General features: G+C 36.0%; 1 protein-coding gene across 2 annotated transcripts; it reads right to left on the bottom strand.

Annotated features, from left to right (window-relative positions):
* Window positions 1–11,641: 11,641 nt before the first annotated feature.
* Window positions 11,642–17,887, bottom strand: zgc:66484 (uncharacterized protein LOC327557 homolog). 2 transcript variants are annotated; one of them, XM_041262907.1, is made up of 4 exons: window positions 17,615–17,887; window positions 14,041–15,240; window positions 13,073–13,256; window positions 11,642–12,132 (listed from the first exon to the last, which is right to left on the bottom strand). In XM_041262907.1, exons 2-4 carry the CDS (start codon window positions 15,225–15,227, stop codon window positions 11,995–11,997), a joined length of 1,509 nt encoding a protein of 502 aa, XP_041118841.1. In that variant the 5' UTR covers window positions 15,228–15,240; window positions 17,615–17,887; the 3' UTR covers window positions 11,642–11,994. The 2 variants fall into 2 exon arrangements, with proteins under 2 accessions (XP_041118841.1, XP_041118842.1); XM_041262908.1 differs by lacking the exon at window positions 17,615–17,887 and adding an exon at window positions 16,871–17,000.
* Window positions 17,888–19,492: the final 1,605 nt, after the last annotated feature.

The following is a 19,492-nucleotide window of genomic DNA, read 5'->3' as shown; positions in this document are numbered from 1 at the left end:
TGTATTTTATTAATGAAGAATGATCCCAATTCAGTACCCTACAATGCAGGTAGGGAAAGTCATAACAAGCCTAGATTTGCTTATAACACAGTTTGACAAACAAAGGGACTCTTACCTGTATCATAGGACCTATCACACATTCCTTTCACAAAGGGACTCCTACCTGTATCATAGGACCTATCACACACTCCTTTCACAAAGACAAAGGGACTCCTACCTGCATCTTAGGACCTGTCAATTATAATAGTAATAATAATTCCAGTGCACCATACAGTACAATACATTATATTTGTCATCACACCTGCAACCTGGGCATAACCCTTTACAGAATACTTGGATGTGAGTTACATTGTGCAACTGTTTAGAAGCAGTTGGAGGCAGCGTTAACAGTCCTTTTTACTCCTAAAACATGCATGAAATACCTTGAACGTTTTAGGTTTTAAACTTCCAATACAAAATGTCAACCCATGGTTTACCGTGGTAATTTTGTCATTCTACGTATGAATTGTAAATAGACAGATTCTAAACTCTATGGGATAATAGTTGCCTAAGGTTTTGTACACTTTAATAATTTCCGAACAAATCTCCAGGAACTAAACAAAATTGACCCTGACTTTGAAGAGACATTTTCTATGTGCTGTGCTGCAAATAGTTAGAGCCCTTTATTCCCCCCTCTTTTATATTTATTATTCACATTATCTCATTGTTTTTCCTAATTTTCCTTTTTAACATTGCATATCCCTTGGGCACTTTTAAACAAAGGGACACTGGGAGTTGTATATTAGATGTAACCCTCTTGTTAAGCATTGAGACTGGATCATTGGGAGTTGTATATTAGGTGTAACCCTCTTGTTAAGCATTGAGACTGGATCATTGGGAGTTGTATATTAGGTGTAACCCTCTTGTTAAGCATTGAGACTGGATCATTGGGAGTTGTATATTAGGTGTAACCCTCTTGTTAAGCACTGAGACTGGATCATTGGGAGTTGTATATTAGGTGTAACCCTCTTGTTAAGCACTGAGACTGGATCATTGGGAGTTGTATATTAGGTGTAACCCTCTTGTTAAGCATTGAGACTGGATCATTGGGAGTTGTATATTAGGTGTAACCCTCTTGTTAAGCACTGAGACTGGATCATTGGGAGTTGTATATTAGGTGTAACCCTCTTGTTAAGCATTGAGACTGGATCATTGGGAGTTGTATATTAGGTGTAATCCTCTTGTTAAGCACTGAGACTGGATCATTGGGAGTTGTATATTAGGTGTAACCCTCTTGTTAAGCATTGAGACTGGATCATTGGGAGTTGTATATTAGGTGTAACCCTCTTGTTAAGCATTGAGACTGGATCATTGGGAGTTGTATATTAGGTGTAATCCTCTTGTTAAGCACTGAGACTGGATCATTGGGAGTTGTATATTAGGTGTAACCCTCTTGTTAAGCATTGAGACTGGATCATTGGGAGTTGTATATTAGGTGTAACCCTCTTGTTAAGCACTGAGACTGGATCATTGGGAGTTGTATATTAGGTGTAACCCTCTTGTTAATTATAGAGACTGGATCTCCATTAACCCTCCGCTACACCAGAAATTCTCAGATACCAGTCTAGTTCATATCATTTTAATTAATTTACAAAGAACATAAAACAAAAAAATGGCTACATGACATTTAACATTGTGGTAACAAATATGAACTTAAAATTAGTCTACATGTTAAATTAAAATGATATATTAAGGGTTTAAATGCAAATAATGCACAAGCACTGTCTCTTTAAGAAGAAGTGATAGTAAACTATTGAGAAGAGCTCAGAGGTCAGCGCAGCAAGCAGTAAACAAAGTGCTAGAAGCATGGGATGAAAGGTATGGCAAGCCCAATTATTATTTAGAGATATCTCAAATTGCATTGTAACATCTTGAAATATATAGTCTTTAAATGAATGAGCTATCTGTAAATAAACCATATCTCTAAATTATTTCACAATATCTCTAAATGACTTTCTGTGAAAATGCTCTGTTTTCAATGGACTTCCTGTCAATGTAGAGATATCTCTAAATGAACAAGAAGTTATTTATAGATCTCAATGTATTGAAATATTTTGAGATACTGTATCTGGAATTGATTTAGAGATATCCTTAAATATTTATTTGAAGCATTGTAAAGCAAAATGTACGCAGAGGTGTGGTAAGGCATAGGTGAATATTGAAAAGCACTGTAAATGCACAGCATTGATATTGGAAAAGCACTTGAAATTGTAATATCACCATGTCAGATTATCATGGTTGTTCTTGTAAGGTCTGCAATGTTGTATTAGAACTTTAAAACACTTATGTTTATTAAAAGTATACATTCCTGAGTGATGTAATACAGACATGAGGAATGTAAAGAACAATGTTTGCTTGTGTATAAACCATAAAAAACAGAACTGCATGCAAAGATTGAGAAAAAGAGGATAAATCAGAGCAAGCAGACTAGCACAGTCTCAAACTTCAAAGGACTGATTTAATCAATTTACTGTGGATTTTCTTTGTGAGCTGCAATGAGTACTAAACTTGATCTAGTTTAACTGATGATCCCAATGATCTCAACAACTTTTAGTACGCTGCTTTGGAATTAGCAATAAAACTAATGTTAGTCCAAGCAAGTAAATCAAGCACGCTATCCCCCTGTTGGCACATTTTGGTACGCTGCAATTAACCCTTCTGTCATAGTCATAAAACAAACAGATATTGTAATAATAAGAGTTACTGACTGCAATCATTATGCTGCCATCTAGTGCACAGGAGAAAGTTTCAGTAGAATAACATTGGATAACCTGGAAGCTCTGTGTCGCATCTTTTATTAAAAGAACAAACATTACATGGTGTAAGAAGAAATAACGGGGACTTGTTTCAAAATGGAAATGCTACAGCCGGCAAAGCAATTACGCTTTGAAGGAAACTGGAGACTGTGGATATGCCTGATTATAATCTCATTTTAAATCCCGCAAGTGAAGTCTCCAATAGAAATGTAGAATTTGCTGCCAATCAGTAGCTGGGGCAGGTTTAAAGTATTCGGAATGAATCAATGATAGATACAAGTCAGCAAGGTGGGACATTGCCCAGCTGCACTAGGAAAGGTTATTTTTATTTTTTTTTATAAGAATAAAAAAATGAATTGAGTCTCCATTTCCAGTGTTTGTCCAGTGTTTACTGGCTATACACCGATTTCATTTTTTTGTAATGGGGATATTTTATCTTTTTTTTATTTGTTAAAATCCAAAATCAGAAGCCCTACACACAATCTATATATTAGTGGTGCACTGTGAACAGGATGACGCAAGAGTGACGCCAGACCAGAGAATTTAATCCAAAACCCAGGTAAATGTGGGCAAAACTGAGATGCTACGGCGCTCAGTATTTTATTAAATAATAAAACAAAAGATTTAAACATAACAAAAGACACAAAACAAAATTGCATGTTGGCCAAACAAACAAACAATAACAGTAACAAGCAGCAAAGCCAGCACGTCTAGCAATTGTTATCAATGTTTAAAAATCTTCACTCCTCACTCGAACACCCCTTGAATAATGAACTTGGAGTACATCGGTGGCTAGAGCCTTAATTACCAATTTAACAATGATCTTATTTAGGCTCCAGCCACATTCCCACAAGCTTTACCAGGTTGGGGGTTCAGCCCCATCCACACCAGCTACACTTTATGAGACCGGCTTTTTCGTCGGTCTCAAATAGTAAATAACAATGACGGACAACTTTCCTCCATCGGCACAAAACAATACATATATATATACAAGCATCGTCCAACCAACCTGAACAACCTGGAGCAAATCTGCCAAGATGAATGGACCAAAATCACTCCGACACTGTGTGCAAAGCTGGTACATACTTACCCCAAAAGAAAGGTGGCTCTACCAAATATTAATGTGTGGGTATTGAATACTTATGCAAGCAAGATATTTCAGTTTTTTATTTTTCTTAAAAATATTTCCCAACATAAAACCAATGTCACCTTACAATAATTGATTTTGAGTTTAAGTGTTTTAAAATAAAATATCGAACAGAACGAAATTTCAATGTACCATTTGTAATTTAGTAATATGAGAGAATTGGTCAGGGGTCTAAATACTTTTGCAAGGCACTGTATACATATATATATATATATATATATATATATATATATATATATATATATATATATATATATATACTACTATACTACTTATATACTACTATACTACTACTACTAATAATAATAATAATAATACTAATAATAATAATAATAATAATAATAATAATAATAATAATAATAATCAATGGACTGTGGTAGAGTGGGAAAGAAAAAAGATTATTTTGTTAAATGCATGTGTATATAAACCTGTATGTTTGTGTCTTCGTGGTGGGTGTTCTAGAGAATCAGTGAAGGCAACTGCCCAGCCTGACCTTAGCTCTGGTCTGTTTTGTTTTTGTTTTTGTTTAAAACTTTAATTTTGCTCTGTGAGTGTTTTTTTTACAAATCTTTTTATTTATTTTTGTTGAAATAAAAATAGTGCTGCAGTGCGCTTTTGCACACGAGTGCTACCTGCTGTGTATGTTTTCAGTTCCTGCTTCTGGCCTGACATCAGATAAGGAAATAATGAGTCTAAGTTTGGCTATATTTCTCAAATGGTAAAAAGATACTTCAGTAACTTCCCAAATACGGGTCTCAAATGATACATCAGGATCAAAGATGACCCCCAATCTATTAATTTCTAGTTTAAATTTTTATTCAAGCTCGTGTAATCCCACATTTCCTTTCAGTTGGTTCTTTGAGTGCACTAGCACAATACAACATCTTATCTGAATTCAACATTAGAAAATTCTGTGACATCCAATGCCTGATATCTGTAAGGCAAGCAGCTAATAACACCCAGGCAGAAGAAATTCCTTGCTTTAGAGACAAATATAACTGGGTATCACCAGCATAGCAATGGAAGTTCACTCCGTGTCTGTGGATAATGTCACCTAACGGCAGCAAACATAATGAAAACAACAAAGAATCTAGAAAGGAGACACACCACAGGCAACTTCAGATAATGCCGATTGTACCTCCCCAATAGAGACCAGCTGAAACCTATCAGAAAGAGAAGATTTGAACCAGGACAAGACAAGGCCAGACAGTCCCACTGTGCTTTCAAGGTGATTCAGTAGGATGGAATGGTCTACAGCAGGGGTTCCCAAACTGTGGTCCGTGGCCCAAAGGTGGACCTCAACACATTTTTTTAAAAATTATTATTTATCTGTTTTTATTGATGTAAGAAATACATATAAACATGACAAGAACAAAAACAAAGAACTACAAGGATCAATGAAATACTAACAATTGTAGACTAATTTACACACATAACACACACACACACACACACACACACACACACACACACACACACACACACATATATATATATATATATATATATATATATATATTAAATATACACACGATACATTTATTTATTCAAATTATATTTATCTTTAGAGTTTTTGAGGCTTCATTGTTTTTACATAACATAAGAGAACTGAAATAAATATTTAATTCTGCCTGAAAGTGCAAGACTTTGCCAAAAGTATTATTAAGTTTACTATGAATATGACATCTTTGTTATTATATTTAAAAAAGCAAATTATATCTACAGATTGTAGGTCAATATAGTTACATTCAAATGATTACAGATAGACAAACATCTGACCAAAACGAATAAATGTACAGAACAATGGATTCTGTTTCCCCATTACAAAAGCTACACAAGGCTGATAACATCAAAGTTATATTTACTAACTGTCTCATTCATAGGGTAAATCTTATGTAAAATATAAAAACTAACTTCTTTAATTGTATTATTAATACAGTATTTAAGAAGGCAGGACCAAGTTAACTGCCAATTCATATTATTAAAAATACTACTCCAAAACAAAGTTCCTTTAGCTTGTGTATAATCTTCATTAACAAAGGTGTTTCTAATAGAAGTATTGGAACAAGTGGGATCTAAAGGAAGTTGAGATCTAATCTTTAATTCAGGAAACAAAGCTAACTTTATTATTACATTATTAGAAGCATAGTGACTCTTCAGCAGAGACTGAATTCCTGGAGGAATAGCACTTATATAAGAATATAAGAACATAAGAATATAAGAAAGTTTAGAAACGAGAGGAAGCTATTCTGCCCATCTTGCTTGTTTGGTTGTTAGTGGCTTATTGATTTCAAAATCTCATCAAGCAGCTTCTTAAAGGATCCCACATAAGAAAAATCTTTGTATGGCACAGGAACATTGAAATTATTCATAAAAGTTTGACATGATAGAATGTTCATCAAATAAATCTGATGAACCAAATATTGTTTTCCTTCCATGACTCAGTTAAAAAAAAAGATTTCCATCTTTTTAAAACATTTTGGTTATTCCATAATAATTCTCTATTAGGGGAAATGTTATGGATATGAACTAGTTTCCAAGCTGTTAAGGCTTGCCAGTGAATTTTTGCTAAATTACTGGGAATTTTATCAGGGGAATAATTGCATTATTCAGAAATTATACAGAAATTTTAGACTGCCCATTTTACAGAAAATTGGAATTAAAAACCAAATAGAGTTATCGTGGCGCAAATATTGTTTTAACCATTTAATTTTAAAAGTATTGTTGAGATGACAGAAATAGTATAAGTATTTAAACCACCAATTTTGGGATTAGAAATAATAAGAGATGTTTTATTTTATTTTGTGGAGTTTGTTCTTCCAAATACATTTGAATAGTAGATCATTAATATTTTTAATATTTTTTTTGATACATACAAAGAGAGTGCAGGGTATACCAGTCTAGCTGCGTTCAACGTTAGATAATAAAGATCTACCAAAAATAGATACATAGCTGCGTTCAACGTTAGATAATAAAGATCTACCAAAAATAGATACATCTCTCTGTAACCAAAGATTAAAAATGTATTTGTTTTTTTGTATTTTAGGAAAAAAAAAAATCTCTTTCAATGCTATTCTTACAAATAAAAATTCCAAGGTATGTAACAGAGTTTTTAAGTTAAATGTTTTCTGTAAATGTGACAGGTGAAGCATGAATAAATAAAATCTCACATTTAATCTTAACCCAAAGGCAAAAAAAAAGACTAATATGATCAATGGCTTTCTTTACCTGATCCATATTACTTAAAAACAAACTAGTATCATCTGCTAATTGTGTAATTTTAATTCCTCTTGAACTTGTGTGTATATCAGTAATGTCTTTATGTTGTTATGTTTAATATAGATTGATAATACTTCTGCTCCAAGTAAAAACAAAAAAAGATGATATGGGGCACCCTTGTCTAATGCCTCTTTCCAGTAGAAATCTTGAGGAGCTACAAAAGACTAAAGAAACTGAGCTATTTACTCCTTTATATGTTAGCCAGCGTAGTTCGGGGGGTGTACAGCTGGGGGGCTTCCAATTTCCTGTCAATTAGTATCTGTTCTCTATTTAAGCCCTGATCACTTGCACCTTCGCTGTCTAGTGTTTAGTTTTCCTCCTCCTCCCCTCCTCCACCTTCTCATACATGCCTTTGCATCGGTCATCTCTGGGGGGCAAGTGAGTCTCACTTCCTCGACCTCAGGGCTAGGCATCCGCCTCCCTTTACCTTCAGGGGGATTCTCACCATGTGAGTCAGAGCGGACCCCCGGCCACACTCTGTCCTTTTGCGGCTCCTGCGCTTATTTTACATCACTCGAGGCTCTGTTCTATGCTCTGCCCCAATTCGGGACGTGGCTACTCCATGCTCGAGTCCCATACTAACCTCTATGCCTTGTCCTTATTTCAGGTCCCAGGCAGCGTGAAATCTCGGCCAAATGGGGGTCTAACGAGCACCCCTTTACAGAAGTCTCAGACGCTGGGTACCGCTCTCTCTCTATCTCCTTTTGTGTCTTGGTCTACCGGGACCGTCTTCCTCCTGAGGGGTGGCTCCCCGAGTCATAACCCTCGTATGTGTTTTCGGTTGCAGGGTCCTTTGCCCCTGGGTTGTGTTGGCATTGCCACACTCAGTCAGTGACCATCTTTCTATTCCCTTTCTAGCCAGCACTCTGTCCTACTTATCGCTCCCTACTGCTGCTTCTGCCCTATCCTTACACCCCCAGCTCACCCCCCGTGAAATAAAGTAGGTATTATATATTATTGCTTCCCAAATCCAAAAACATTAAGGGTTTTTAAAATAAATGTGTGTTCTACAGTATCAAAAGCCTTCTAAAAGTTCTGAAATTACAATTACATTTTTATCAATTAAATCCTTATATCCATTAAATCTAAAATGAATTGAATGTTCTTGTTAATGTGATGGTTTTTTATGAAGCCTGATTGAGTTTCATTAATGATATGATTTAAAACTTCTTTTAACCTGTTGTTGTAGATTAGGGCAAGAATTTTATAATCTACATTTAAAAGTGTTATGGGCCATCAGTTATCTAATAATGAAACATTATCCGATTTGGGAATAAGAGAAATAACACCTTGTTTCATTTAATCAGATAATTGCCCTCTATTGATATGCTCCATTAACAAAAAATAGTGGAGACCTAAGATCATCCTACAGATGTCAGGACTGCCCAGTCCCTGACCACCTTCCGGCGCCTCCTCAAGACACACCTCTTCAGACAACAGCTGTAAAACTAAACTCTTCCCTTCTGGACAATATAGCACTCTGACTTTAATGCACTTTAACTAGCACTTACCTGCTCCCTATTTTACTGTATTTAATCCTGCACTTAACCCAATCTGTAGTATTTTGTATTTCACTTGCACTCGTACCTAACCCTGATGTAACTATCAACATTGCTATCTGCTTTCGAACCACTGATATCAAACGAAAAATCAAGATCAAGTTCAAACAGTAAATTAACCTCACACAGATGAGAAACATAGTATATTAAAATAATGTCCAGAAAGCCTTCAACTGTAAGGATAGAAATTCAGTAGAAAGGGACTGGTAAATTGTTTATAAGCATACTATTAGACCTCTCATTTTGACCACTAAATTACCTTCGGTCCATCTCGTCCGCCACCTTGAACCGACCTCTTGGCTTGACACAGTCCCAGGTGGGCCGCAGGAGTAATGATATTCTTAGTATTTTTTCTGTTAATAGTGAAAAACAGGTGCTGGCAGCAGCTGTAACTGTAGACAAATAAAGTGTAGCAAGGGAGTATTGGCGGACTGTCAATCTAAGCAGAAATTCACAAATCAGAGCTAACAGATTGCTCACCTGTAGGCGTTATGTAAAGCGAGAGGTCTGATAAGAGGGCAGTGTTAAGGTCATGTGATCGCTCTGCTGGCAGATGTAAACAGTGTGTTCAGTATATCATAAAATTACAATATGTTGAATCTGCTACCAAAGAAAAAGTTTTGCAATGTATGAAGAACCAAAAATGCAGTTACAGGAGTTCTAGGCTAATTTGTATTTGTTTCAATTAAACTAGAATAATATGATGACCTAGCCAATGCCTGAGCCTTCCTATATTTAACCAGGTGGCCCTTCCATGCGATGTAATGAACATGCAGTTTAGATTCACCTCATTTCCATTCTAGTTTACGACCCTCATATTTCATCTTACGAGTTGTATCATTAAACCACGGTGAGCTGGAGGTGTGGTGAATTTTAGATATGTTTACAAGCAAGTTTCCATGGTAACAACTAAAAATTGTCTGATAAAATATTAATTGATTCCACTTACTTTTTGCGGCTAAGTAATTTGGGATCCTTTAAGACCTGAACTCCACCAGCTACTAGGAACCTGACAGGCCAAATGACTTACTCTCGTTTGTACATTTTCTCTTTTTAATATTTTTTGTGCATTAGTTTCCACTTGTCATTTTGAAGAAAGTATCATACTTGAACTGTTTAACAATGTAAATAAACAAATTGAAAAGACAATTTGCTCACTAGCCTGACATAGCAGAGAGTGTCAGGTATTAGGATAATTATATCCTAGAACTTTCTTTCTCAGGGTAGTTAACAATCTGCTTCTGAATGCAAACAAAGGGGATGGACATTACAGCTGTATTTGACACCACTAAGCATGACTTTGTACTTGCCTGCCTACAGTCACATACTGCACAAACATTACAGGTTCTGCTCAGGACAGTGGTACTCAAATTGGGGTTGCGGGATCCCTGGTTGTCCACAAAGCCCAGGGGATCCACAGAAATCCTGGAGATTCTCATTTTGTAAAACATAACATATATACACAGTTGGGCAGTATTGAAAATACATGTATTAAATACATTAAAATAAGTATTTTCATTACATTTGTATTTTGTAATTTGTAATGCAAATGCCAATTTAGAAGTATTTTGTATCGAAAAAACATTTCCTGAGTATTTTGTAATTTCAAAATAAACCAAAATACATTAGCAGTAATAGTTTAAATATTTAAACATGCAGCTGTATGAAGTTTAATCATAGTGATCGTGTATTCAATTGGGAGTAACTTTAAATCAACAAGACAGTCTAGCGAAATTGCAGATGTTGGCAAAAGTTTGAGATATGGGTTATTACTCAATAGATAGATTAGATATAGATTAGATATAGTATAGACAGATAGAGTCTCCAACATTGTCCCGTCTCAATAATTCAGCAGTGGGCAAATGTTCTGCTTTGTGAAATGCATCTGTTTGAAGAACTGCTGAAATAATTCTGGAGCTCTGCAATTGCAGACTGACTACACCATGCCTGACGAGATGGAATTCATTATATGTCAGCTTGAACCTCTTAATTAATCTTTGAGAGAAACTTCCTCAGCTGATGGAAAAGCTTCAGTTTCCGAGCTTGAAGGAAGTGGAATTAGACTTCCTTGATGAGTACTGCAGAGTGCTGAAGCCCACTGCCACTGCAATAGATCACCTTCAGGGTCAGGAAACCTGCTACTACAGGGATCTCATCCCCACTCTTTGCTGTGAGGTCAAAATTAAAAGCATTGCAGGCCACCAACCTACGCCACTGTTCCCATTTACTGCAAGCAATCATATCAGTAATCCAGAAACAATTCTGCAGTTTTCTGGAACTGAAGACTGATGTTAATGAGTGGCAACAATTACACAACCATTTTAAGATGCGCTGGCTACCACACTGTTTTTCTGGAGACACCAGAAGATTCCAGCAACTAATGCTTCAGGCTGCTGAAGAGCTGGGTATTGTATCAGAATCTTCTAGTGGGAGACCCCTCGAAGAGTTAAAAGATGACTTTTTTTGTTTTTATAGATAGCAAAGATGTTTCCCAGATAAGTACACCCTCAACAACAAGCAACAAAGCTGAGCTGGAGAACTTTCATTTTCTTAAAGACCCAAGGAAAGATGTAGCATCTTTCGAGCAATACCCTTTCATAAAGAAGCTGTTTATACGTTTTAATACCATTCTTCCTTCCTCTGCTCCTGTTGAGCATCTCTTCTCTTTTGGTGGCTTGATTTTCAGCACCCAAAGAAATCAGCTGTCGGAAAACCTCTTCCAGAAACTGGTTTTGCTGAAGGAGAACTGATAAAGAAATATACAGTGCCACACATCAGTCTAGTACATCAATGTGTAGTGAAAACTACACTAATGTTAGACATAAAATAAATACTATTTGAATATTCAAAGGTTTTTGCTTGCTATAGAAATACTCCCCCTACACCCCCACAAAGAAACTTTCTGGTGTTGAAAATTGTTATTTATTTTAAAACTGCATCTTGACAGCAAAAAAATAAAAGGTGGTTAGAACAGTAATTGTTTATTTTGCCCAACCCTGCATATAAAAGACAATGTGTTTCTCTGTTGTGGTGAGAGACAGGCCTTGTGGTGCTTACTGCAGCATTTCTCCTTCTTCTTTGTGATTTGCCTTTCCTCCATTTTCAGTTGGATTGGGGGCACTTTTATCCAGAAGATTTGTGGAATTAATCAATCAAAAGATATAAAGGTGAGGTCACAGAAATGCTTTAATTGAGATCTGTGAAGATTATTAGTCTAAGCAGATTTTTCTCCATTTAGGCTATAATGCTGTATGATCCTCTGGGCTTCCCGTACTCCTGTAAGATAAGCGCCATGGGTGGTGGTGTAGAACTTGACATGTGTTGCTTCCCCAGCAAAAAGCACCTGCAGAGGCTGTAAACAAACAAGAGTACTAGTGTTTATATAAAGCACCAAATTCCATCTGAAGTATACATGGCATCATCTTGGGTTTACAATATCTATGATATTGGTACGACAGATCAAAAGATATGCATAGAAAAGGTACTTAAACTAAGTCATACTGCACAGCCTTATGAGTTACATATTACAAAAAGGTACCAAACTGATAAAATGGATCTGATAAAACTATCCAAATGTAGGACTTTTTTTAACCCTTTAAGGACTGTGATGGTGTTAACACGATCATACTGAAGTGTCATTATGGGGCTGTGATGGTAAACATGATAAAAAAAAAAAAACACATCATTTCTTAAACTTCCTGGGTTACCATACTTTGCAGTACAGGTTGAACGCATATCATTGGGTAGGGGAGGGACTGAATTTCACTGCCTGATTTTGTGTGTGTGTGTGTATATATATATATACATATATATATATATATATATATATATATATATATATATATATATTTTTTTTTTAAAAGGTGGGGAATTTACAGCAGCACGCAGAAACAAAAACAGGAACTTGTTTAGAGCTCAGAAAAAAAATCTGGAAAACACTGTAAATGCAATTCAATTCCAGGATGCTACTATAAAAATTAAACTTAAAGTGAATTTTTATAGAAAAAGAGTCAAATACAGCCAAAAAAAAAAAACTGGCCCTGAGGGAGCATCCCACTGAAACACATTCGGTCCTTAAAGGGTTAAATGTCCATTTTAAATTTGCACATCTAAAAAAAGAATCTTTATGCTAATTTTTAGAATGCCATACATCTCATATTTGGATTACAACTGTATGATGTCTGTGTGTGTGAAAATAAGTCTACCAGACAAACTTACTGGAACAAGAGACTTACTGAGTTGTGCATATAAGCACAATATAAAAATGCACCCATGGTCAATCAGACAAGTACCTTTGGAATTGAATCACAGGATTCAGGTGGCAGAGGTTCTGCTAAGGCCTCTTGCTCTCTCTTTGCATCCACCCCAAGAGGGATATAGGTGTAGGCGCCTCGGACATAAGGATGCTGCCTCCACTGGGACATCAGCACATGAAGAGGGTCAGGAACGTCCCAGCCAGTGAAGGATCTCAGTAACCTGGGGCCAAAACAAAGTCAGTCTCAGTGATGCTTAGAGCCCTGGGTTCAACATGGCAGACAAGAATTACATTACAGTAAATATGTTATTGGTCTCCAGTGGTTCATTGCTGTAGCAGTAAAAGTACCACTGCTTGGAGTGCAGGGTCAGCCTTTAAAAACAAACAAAAAAAGAAATACACCATAAATGACTGTGTTTACAACAAACTTGGTTTTCCTTGTCCCCAGGCTTTATCTGTTCTGAAGATGTGTGTTAAATGCTACTTAGAAGAGGCTGTGTGGTCTGGTGGTTAATGAAAAGGGCTTATAACCAGGCCATCCCCAGTTCAACTCCCGGCTCGCTCACTCACTGACCTCTTTGTCCTCTGTCTTTTGGGTGAGACGTTGTTGTAAGTGACTCTGTAGCTGATGCATAGTTCACACACCTTAGTCTCTGTAAGTCACCTTGGATAAAGGTGTCTGCTAAATAAACTAATAATAATAATAATAATAATAATAACTAAGAAGGAGACATACAACAAAATTTACATTAGATTGGGAATATTGTTTTGTTGGTATTAGTTTATCGTATTTAAAGGTGTCACTGGTAACTGAAGACAGTTCAGTGTTTAAATTAAAATAACTCCCTTCTTGTCCAGATAAGCCACGTTTTATTGCACATTTCCAAAATTTAGAGAAAACATTGTACAACAATACTAAGATGATATTACACCACTCTGCTAATGGATGCTCACTGTGGAAGAAATTCAGCTGGTAGAAATATTTAGAGTTCTCCAGAAGCTCACCTCACACAAACCTCCCCAACAGTCTCCTCTTTGAGAGCCTCCATGTGCTCTGCTTCCCTTCCTGTAATCCAGCCACAAAGAACATTGGGATGGCGAGCCACCATGTCAAAACCACAGATCTTCTTATACCACTTGTCCTTCCAGCCCTCATCACCCAAAGATGACTTGTAAACCTCCCTGTCCTCTGGCCCTTCCTCCCAAACCAGCTGAATCCCGGCACAGTCCTGTGGCCAGAATCTCTTCTCAAACTCCAAGAAGATTTTGCTAACCACCCCAAACCCCAGTCTCTCAATAGCCCTTATCTTTTCTTCTGGTAACACAGGCTTAAACATTGTGGAGTAGTTGTCCTGCAGGTAGCCAAGGGAGGCCGTCACAATGACGTGATCTGCTTCTAGCTGCTGACCATCTTCACAAAGCACCCTGACTGGACAGGCACCCTGAAAAGAGCTAGTTGTTTCAGACAGACCCCACTGGATGCACTTTACTGGTTTGTTACACAAGAGGACGCCTGGAGAAAGACTTTTTAGAAACACATCCAATAAAGCTTGGTAGCCTCCTGGTCCCATAGAGTTAAAGAAGCCTCCTTCTAATGCAGTGTATAGCCACAGCTGACCAGCTGAGAACTCATACAGAGAGGAGCAGGCTTCGTCTGTACACTCGCTCCGCTTGCACCACTCAAAAACTCTTCGGGCATCTTCTGAGGAGGCCAAATCAGAGGCCTTGAACTCCTCATCTAGGTAACCTCCAAGACTTCTTAAATCATACTTCACATCCAACTTGTGATCAAATGCTTTTGACATCAATTTACTAAAATAACAGCACACTTGCTCAACTTGTTCTGTAGGGAGCTGCTTTCCATTTTGGTTGAAGAAATAATCTTGACATGTTATTGATGAAGGAACACACATGGTAATGCTATTTCCCTCTTCAGCCAGCAAGCCATGTTCTTTGGCCAACTGATAGATGGGGTTTCCCTCCTGGCCATGAATCCAATTAGCACCCAGCTCAATTACATTTGTCCCAAAAGGCTTAGTTGTATGGATTCGACCTCCTGGCCTGTCCATAGCTTCCAGAACAGTGACATTTCGAAATCCATTATTTACTAACAAGGCAGCTGCTGCCAGTCCAGAAATCCCAGCACCAACTATCACAATCCTGGGTTTACAGAGTAGTGGGAGTGTGGCCATTACCGTGAGTTTACTGTAAGGCAAATATAACATATACATTTTAGTACTATTTCCCCAGTTCAAAACATACACATAAATAATAAATATTTGATAATAGAATTTTGAATTAACTACAGTATATTAATATGATTTGACCCATCCTCGCAGGTGAAAGACCAAGTCTCTCTTATGCTGGATATGATGCACACATTTAAACACTTGCTCTGTAGATAACCTAATGAATATACTACTGAGACAAACAGAAATTCTCTAAATAATAAGTTACAGAAATATACAGCATTTCAGTAAAGAAAAAACACACGCATTTATAAAATTTTATTTTATTTTTTATGGTCAAATATTGCCAAATCTAGGTGTGCAAAGTTGGTAGAGACCTATCCAAACAGACTCACAGCTGTATTTGCTGCTAAAGGTGCTTCCACCAAGTATTAACTCAGGGGTGGGGAGTTGCAAAGTTTACAGAAGAGACAATGGAGTGCTCATATTTAGAATTAATGCTGTCTGTTGCATAGTGTGATAGCTCTACAAGGTATTTTAGAAACTGCAATATAAAACATATATAGAACACATACCATGTCATATTAAATGGTAAGAAATTAAATATTTTGAAAAAAAGTGATTCTATGAAGTAACCATTTAATAAATAGAAATACTGAGACATGCAATGTTTTCATACAGGAAGGGCCTGGTTTGCAGATTGGACACTGGAGGGTAGCACAGAGATAGAGTGAGATGGAAAGTGTAAATCAAACACAAAAGATAAAGTTTCTAAGGCAGAAAATAGACTCGATTTGTAGCAGTAATCAGCAATAAAATTGAATCTCTGAATTTGATATAATTGAATTGCTACTGTGTAATGTAATGACTACCTGTTGTGTAGAAATGACATTACAAAAACAGTAAGCTAATTTATTCACAAAAAAAAACGTTTTTGAAAGTAAAAGATTCCACTCTGAATATTATCACGAATCTCTGCATTCACTTTCAGTATGATATTAGATCAAACATTGCCAAAGTGAAAAAAAAAAACCCCAGAGCTTAAAAATCTGGTGACCTTAGCTGCAATGGACCTTTTAGCTTGTTTTGACTGATCACTATGTAATATAATACTGTAAATACAGTATAATCGTAAATCTCGAAAAACTACTCACTTCTAAATCTTTTGTAGTCATTGTTGTATTACTTTAGTATAAATACATGTTAATTTGGATTCATATGTTGTTTTTTTCTGACTTTATGTGAACGAAAAGACACACATTTGCCCTTTTTCCCATTGGAAATAGTGATATTTTGAAATGTCACTGTCCTGGTCACAAAAGCAAAGTCTGTGGGGAATAATAGCCATTTTCTATACTTTTGAGGCATAAGCAATTAGGAAATAACACTTACTACCCAGGAACAAAAAAAAAAAAAAAAAAAAAAAAAAAAAAACATTTGTTAAAGGTGTATTAAAGAGAACTTCAATAAACGGTACTTACAAGTACCAACTGAAACACATCACTGGTCTCCTGTTCCACTGTCAACACGGCCACAATATATTTATTACATGTATATTGTAACAGCTCTGTTTAAAATAATGTATGTGTGCACTGATATAAATTAAGAAATAATAATACTGTACATATTTTATTTTTAAAAATTACCTGATATTGATTGTCAAAAGGATGGATCAAACAGACTTATTTTACAGAGACCTCAGCTATTCCAAAAGTAGCAACAACCGAAAGTGAAAATGTTGCTAACGTCACAGCCCGAGTCAACATACAAAAGCTTCTAGGATTATATAAAAAAAAATGACCCGGAATTGACTAAATAGAATTAAATTGCTGGGGGCACATTTTGCACATGGCTGATAGCTACGCCACTGACCTAAACTTAAACTGAGTTATGCACACCGGGAGTGAAGCAAACGACACGAATACAGCATAAAAAAAAAAAAAAAAAAAACTGTAGCTAGTCAAGAAAATATTGGTTTCATTTTGCTCCTTTTGTGGAGACAAAATAAAATAAATAAAAGAAGGAGTCTGGGTACACCACACACACACACACACACACACACACACACACACATATATATATATATATATATATATATATATATATATATATATATATATAGTTTAACCATTATTCAAAAATAATACATCTACACATATTTCTTTGTAAATACTGAGAATTAGTTTAATTAGTTTATTGATTTTCAATTAATACAACTTCAGTTAGTGTGTGAATGTGATTATTATTATTATTATTATTATTATTATTATTATTATTGATCAACATTATTAAAACAAAGAAGCGTCATTTTACAGAAATGCGAAACCAGTGTGTGGCTCTCCCCGTCACTTTGACTAAAATTATGGTGAAATAAAAAAAGAGAGACATACCATCAATTTCCAATTGTTGTTATTTCTTACCTCATGACGTCTTTTTATTATCTTTATAACAAGGCACTAGCATCATAAAGAACATTATATTTTACAACTTTAATAATTAAATTCTCTTGATGCTCATTTCTTTTATTTCTGCCTGAACGAGACACTGACAGTCTGACAGACTCTCCTTCGACTCTCTCCGAGAAATGACGTGTTGTGTACGTAAACACAGAAGGCTCGCAAAGACAAACAGCCAGTTTGAGACAAGACAATTCTATCTTTTGCAGTCATACACATCTAAAGTAGTTCATGTTTGGAAATGAATAAGCCTTTTGTTACTTTAAGAAAGTGACCGGAGGTGCTGATATACTCAGGTGTGCTGGCAGGAACATTTCGTGATACCTTTGTAAGCACCGCAATTAAGTGAGGGTGCGTTGTTAAATTCATCAGTGCTCTGCATCGCCGAGTCGGATGTGACATCACCTAGTGCTCATCGGTGCGGGGAATTTAACAACAGTTGGGTGAATCAACATAGCTGACAACAACAACGACAACAACAACAACAATAATAATAATAATAATAATAATAATAATAATAATAATAATAATAATAATAATAATAATAATAGAAAGATTGTTTCTTCGGCAGTGGCTGACCTAGGCTTTAAACCGACTAATTAGGGACATTCTAAAACGCTTAACGTGAAAAACGCTTAACGTCGCTTAATGCACTAATTTCTTTAATTTTACAGTCTTATATGATTTCACACTTCTGTAATCTGAGACAGATTGAATCTTGGAGAAACGAGAGAAGTCTTGGCAAATCGTAACTTTTAAAAACACAGACCCATTTTCTCATTGTTGCTGCTACATCATGTACCAGTATATTCAACAGTGAAGTATCTCAAAGCTCTACTCATACCTTCACTCAGATATTTTGGAAAGTTATTTCTAGTTTGTTTGGTTTATTATACAAAATCTAGCAGTTGTGTTTTTTCTTCTTGTCTCTACATACCACAATTCTAGCTGTGATTTTGGACACCTTTGCTTTCAGAAACTGCTATTAGCTGCTTATGTTGCAGCAACAAATGTTATGGTTTAAAAAGGTTCAATTTAAGAAGATCTGGCCACTGAAGGCCGACCGACAAGTCTAGGTTTGTTCTTACCTCGGGTTGCAAGGGTGTGTACTGCTGTACGATGTGCTTTATCTCCTGTGATAGTAGGCTTTTAAACCAGTAGAGTGCTTAAACTTTGGTAATTCCTCAGGATAATAAAACCTTACATAAGGAACAAAGTAACATTTTAAATAACTAGATTGGTTTAGGATTTATAAACCCTTTAATTATCACGTATGTTACTGATTTATAGAGTTAAGTACAGTACTAACAGACTTTGTAGTACCATTTTGCAATTTATGTAAATACCTCAGTATTCAAGATAAGATTAAGAAAATGGCCTCCATAAAAAATGAACACATGCTGACAGTATATTTTCCCCCAAATTAACAGATTACATATACAAATGCATGATCTTATTTGTTTATTCTCAGAAAATGAAATGCTGCTTCCCTGATGTGGCGTTGATTTAAGTAACAAGACACGTGAGGGCAGGGGCTGTGCTGCATATTGTCACTTCTTGGTCCGTTGTGAAGCACGAGAAGTCATTGCAATCAACCAAGTGACAATATCCAACAGAACCCATGCCCTCAAGTGCCTTATTGCTTTTATAACAAGGATTTATAAACCTTTTATAAACCAGAAAAGAGAAATCGTTAGGTTATTAACATAACCCTGGTTCCCTGAAAGAGAATGACAACCATTATCGATTGGAAAGAGCCTCGCTGACCATCAATCACTGAGCATATATAAAAAAGCTGCCCTATCAGGGCCC

Source organism: Polyodon spathula, chromosome 11 (genome assembly GCF_017654505.1).
Source record: "Polyodon spathula isolate WHYD16114869_AA chromosome 11, ASM1765450v1, whole genome shotgun sequence".
In the NCBI taxonomy this organism is placed as follows: domain Eukaryota; kingdom Metazoa; phylum Chordata; class Actinopteri; order Acipenseriformes; family Polyodontidae; genus Polyodon; species Polyodon spathula.
Note: the sequence above shows the minus strand (reverse complement) of the source record. Positions and strands in the feature narration are given on the sequence as shown.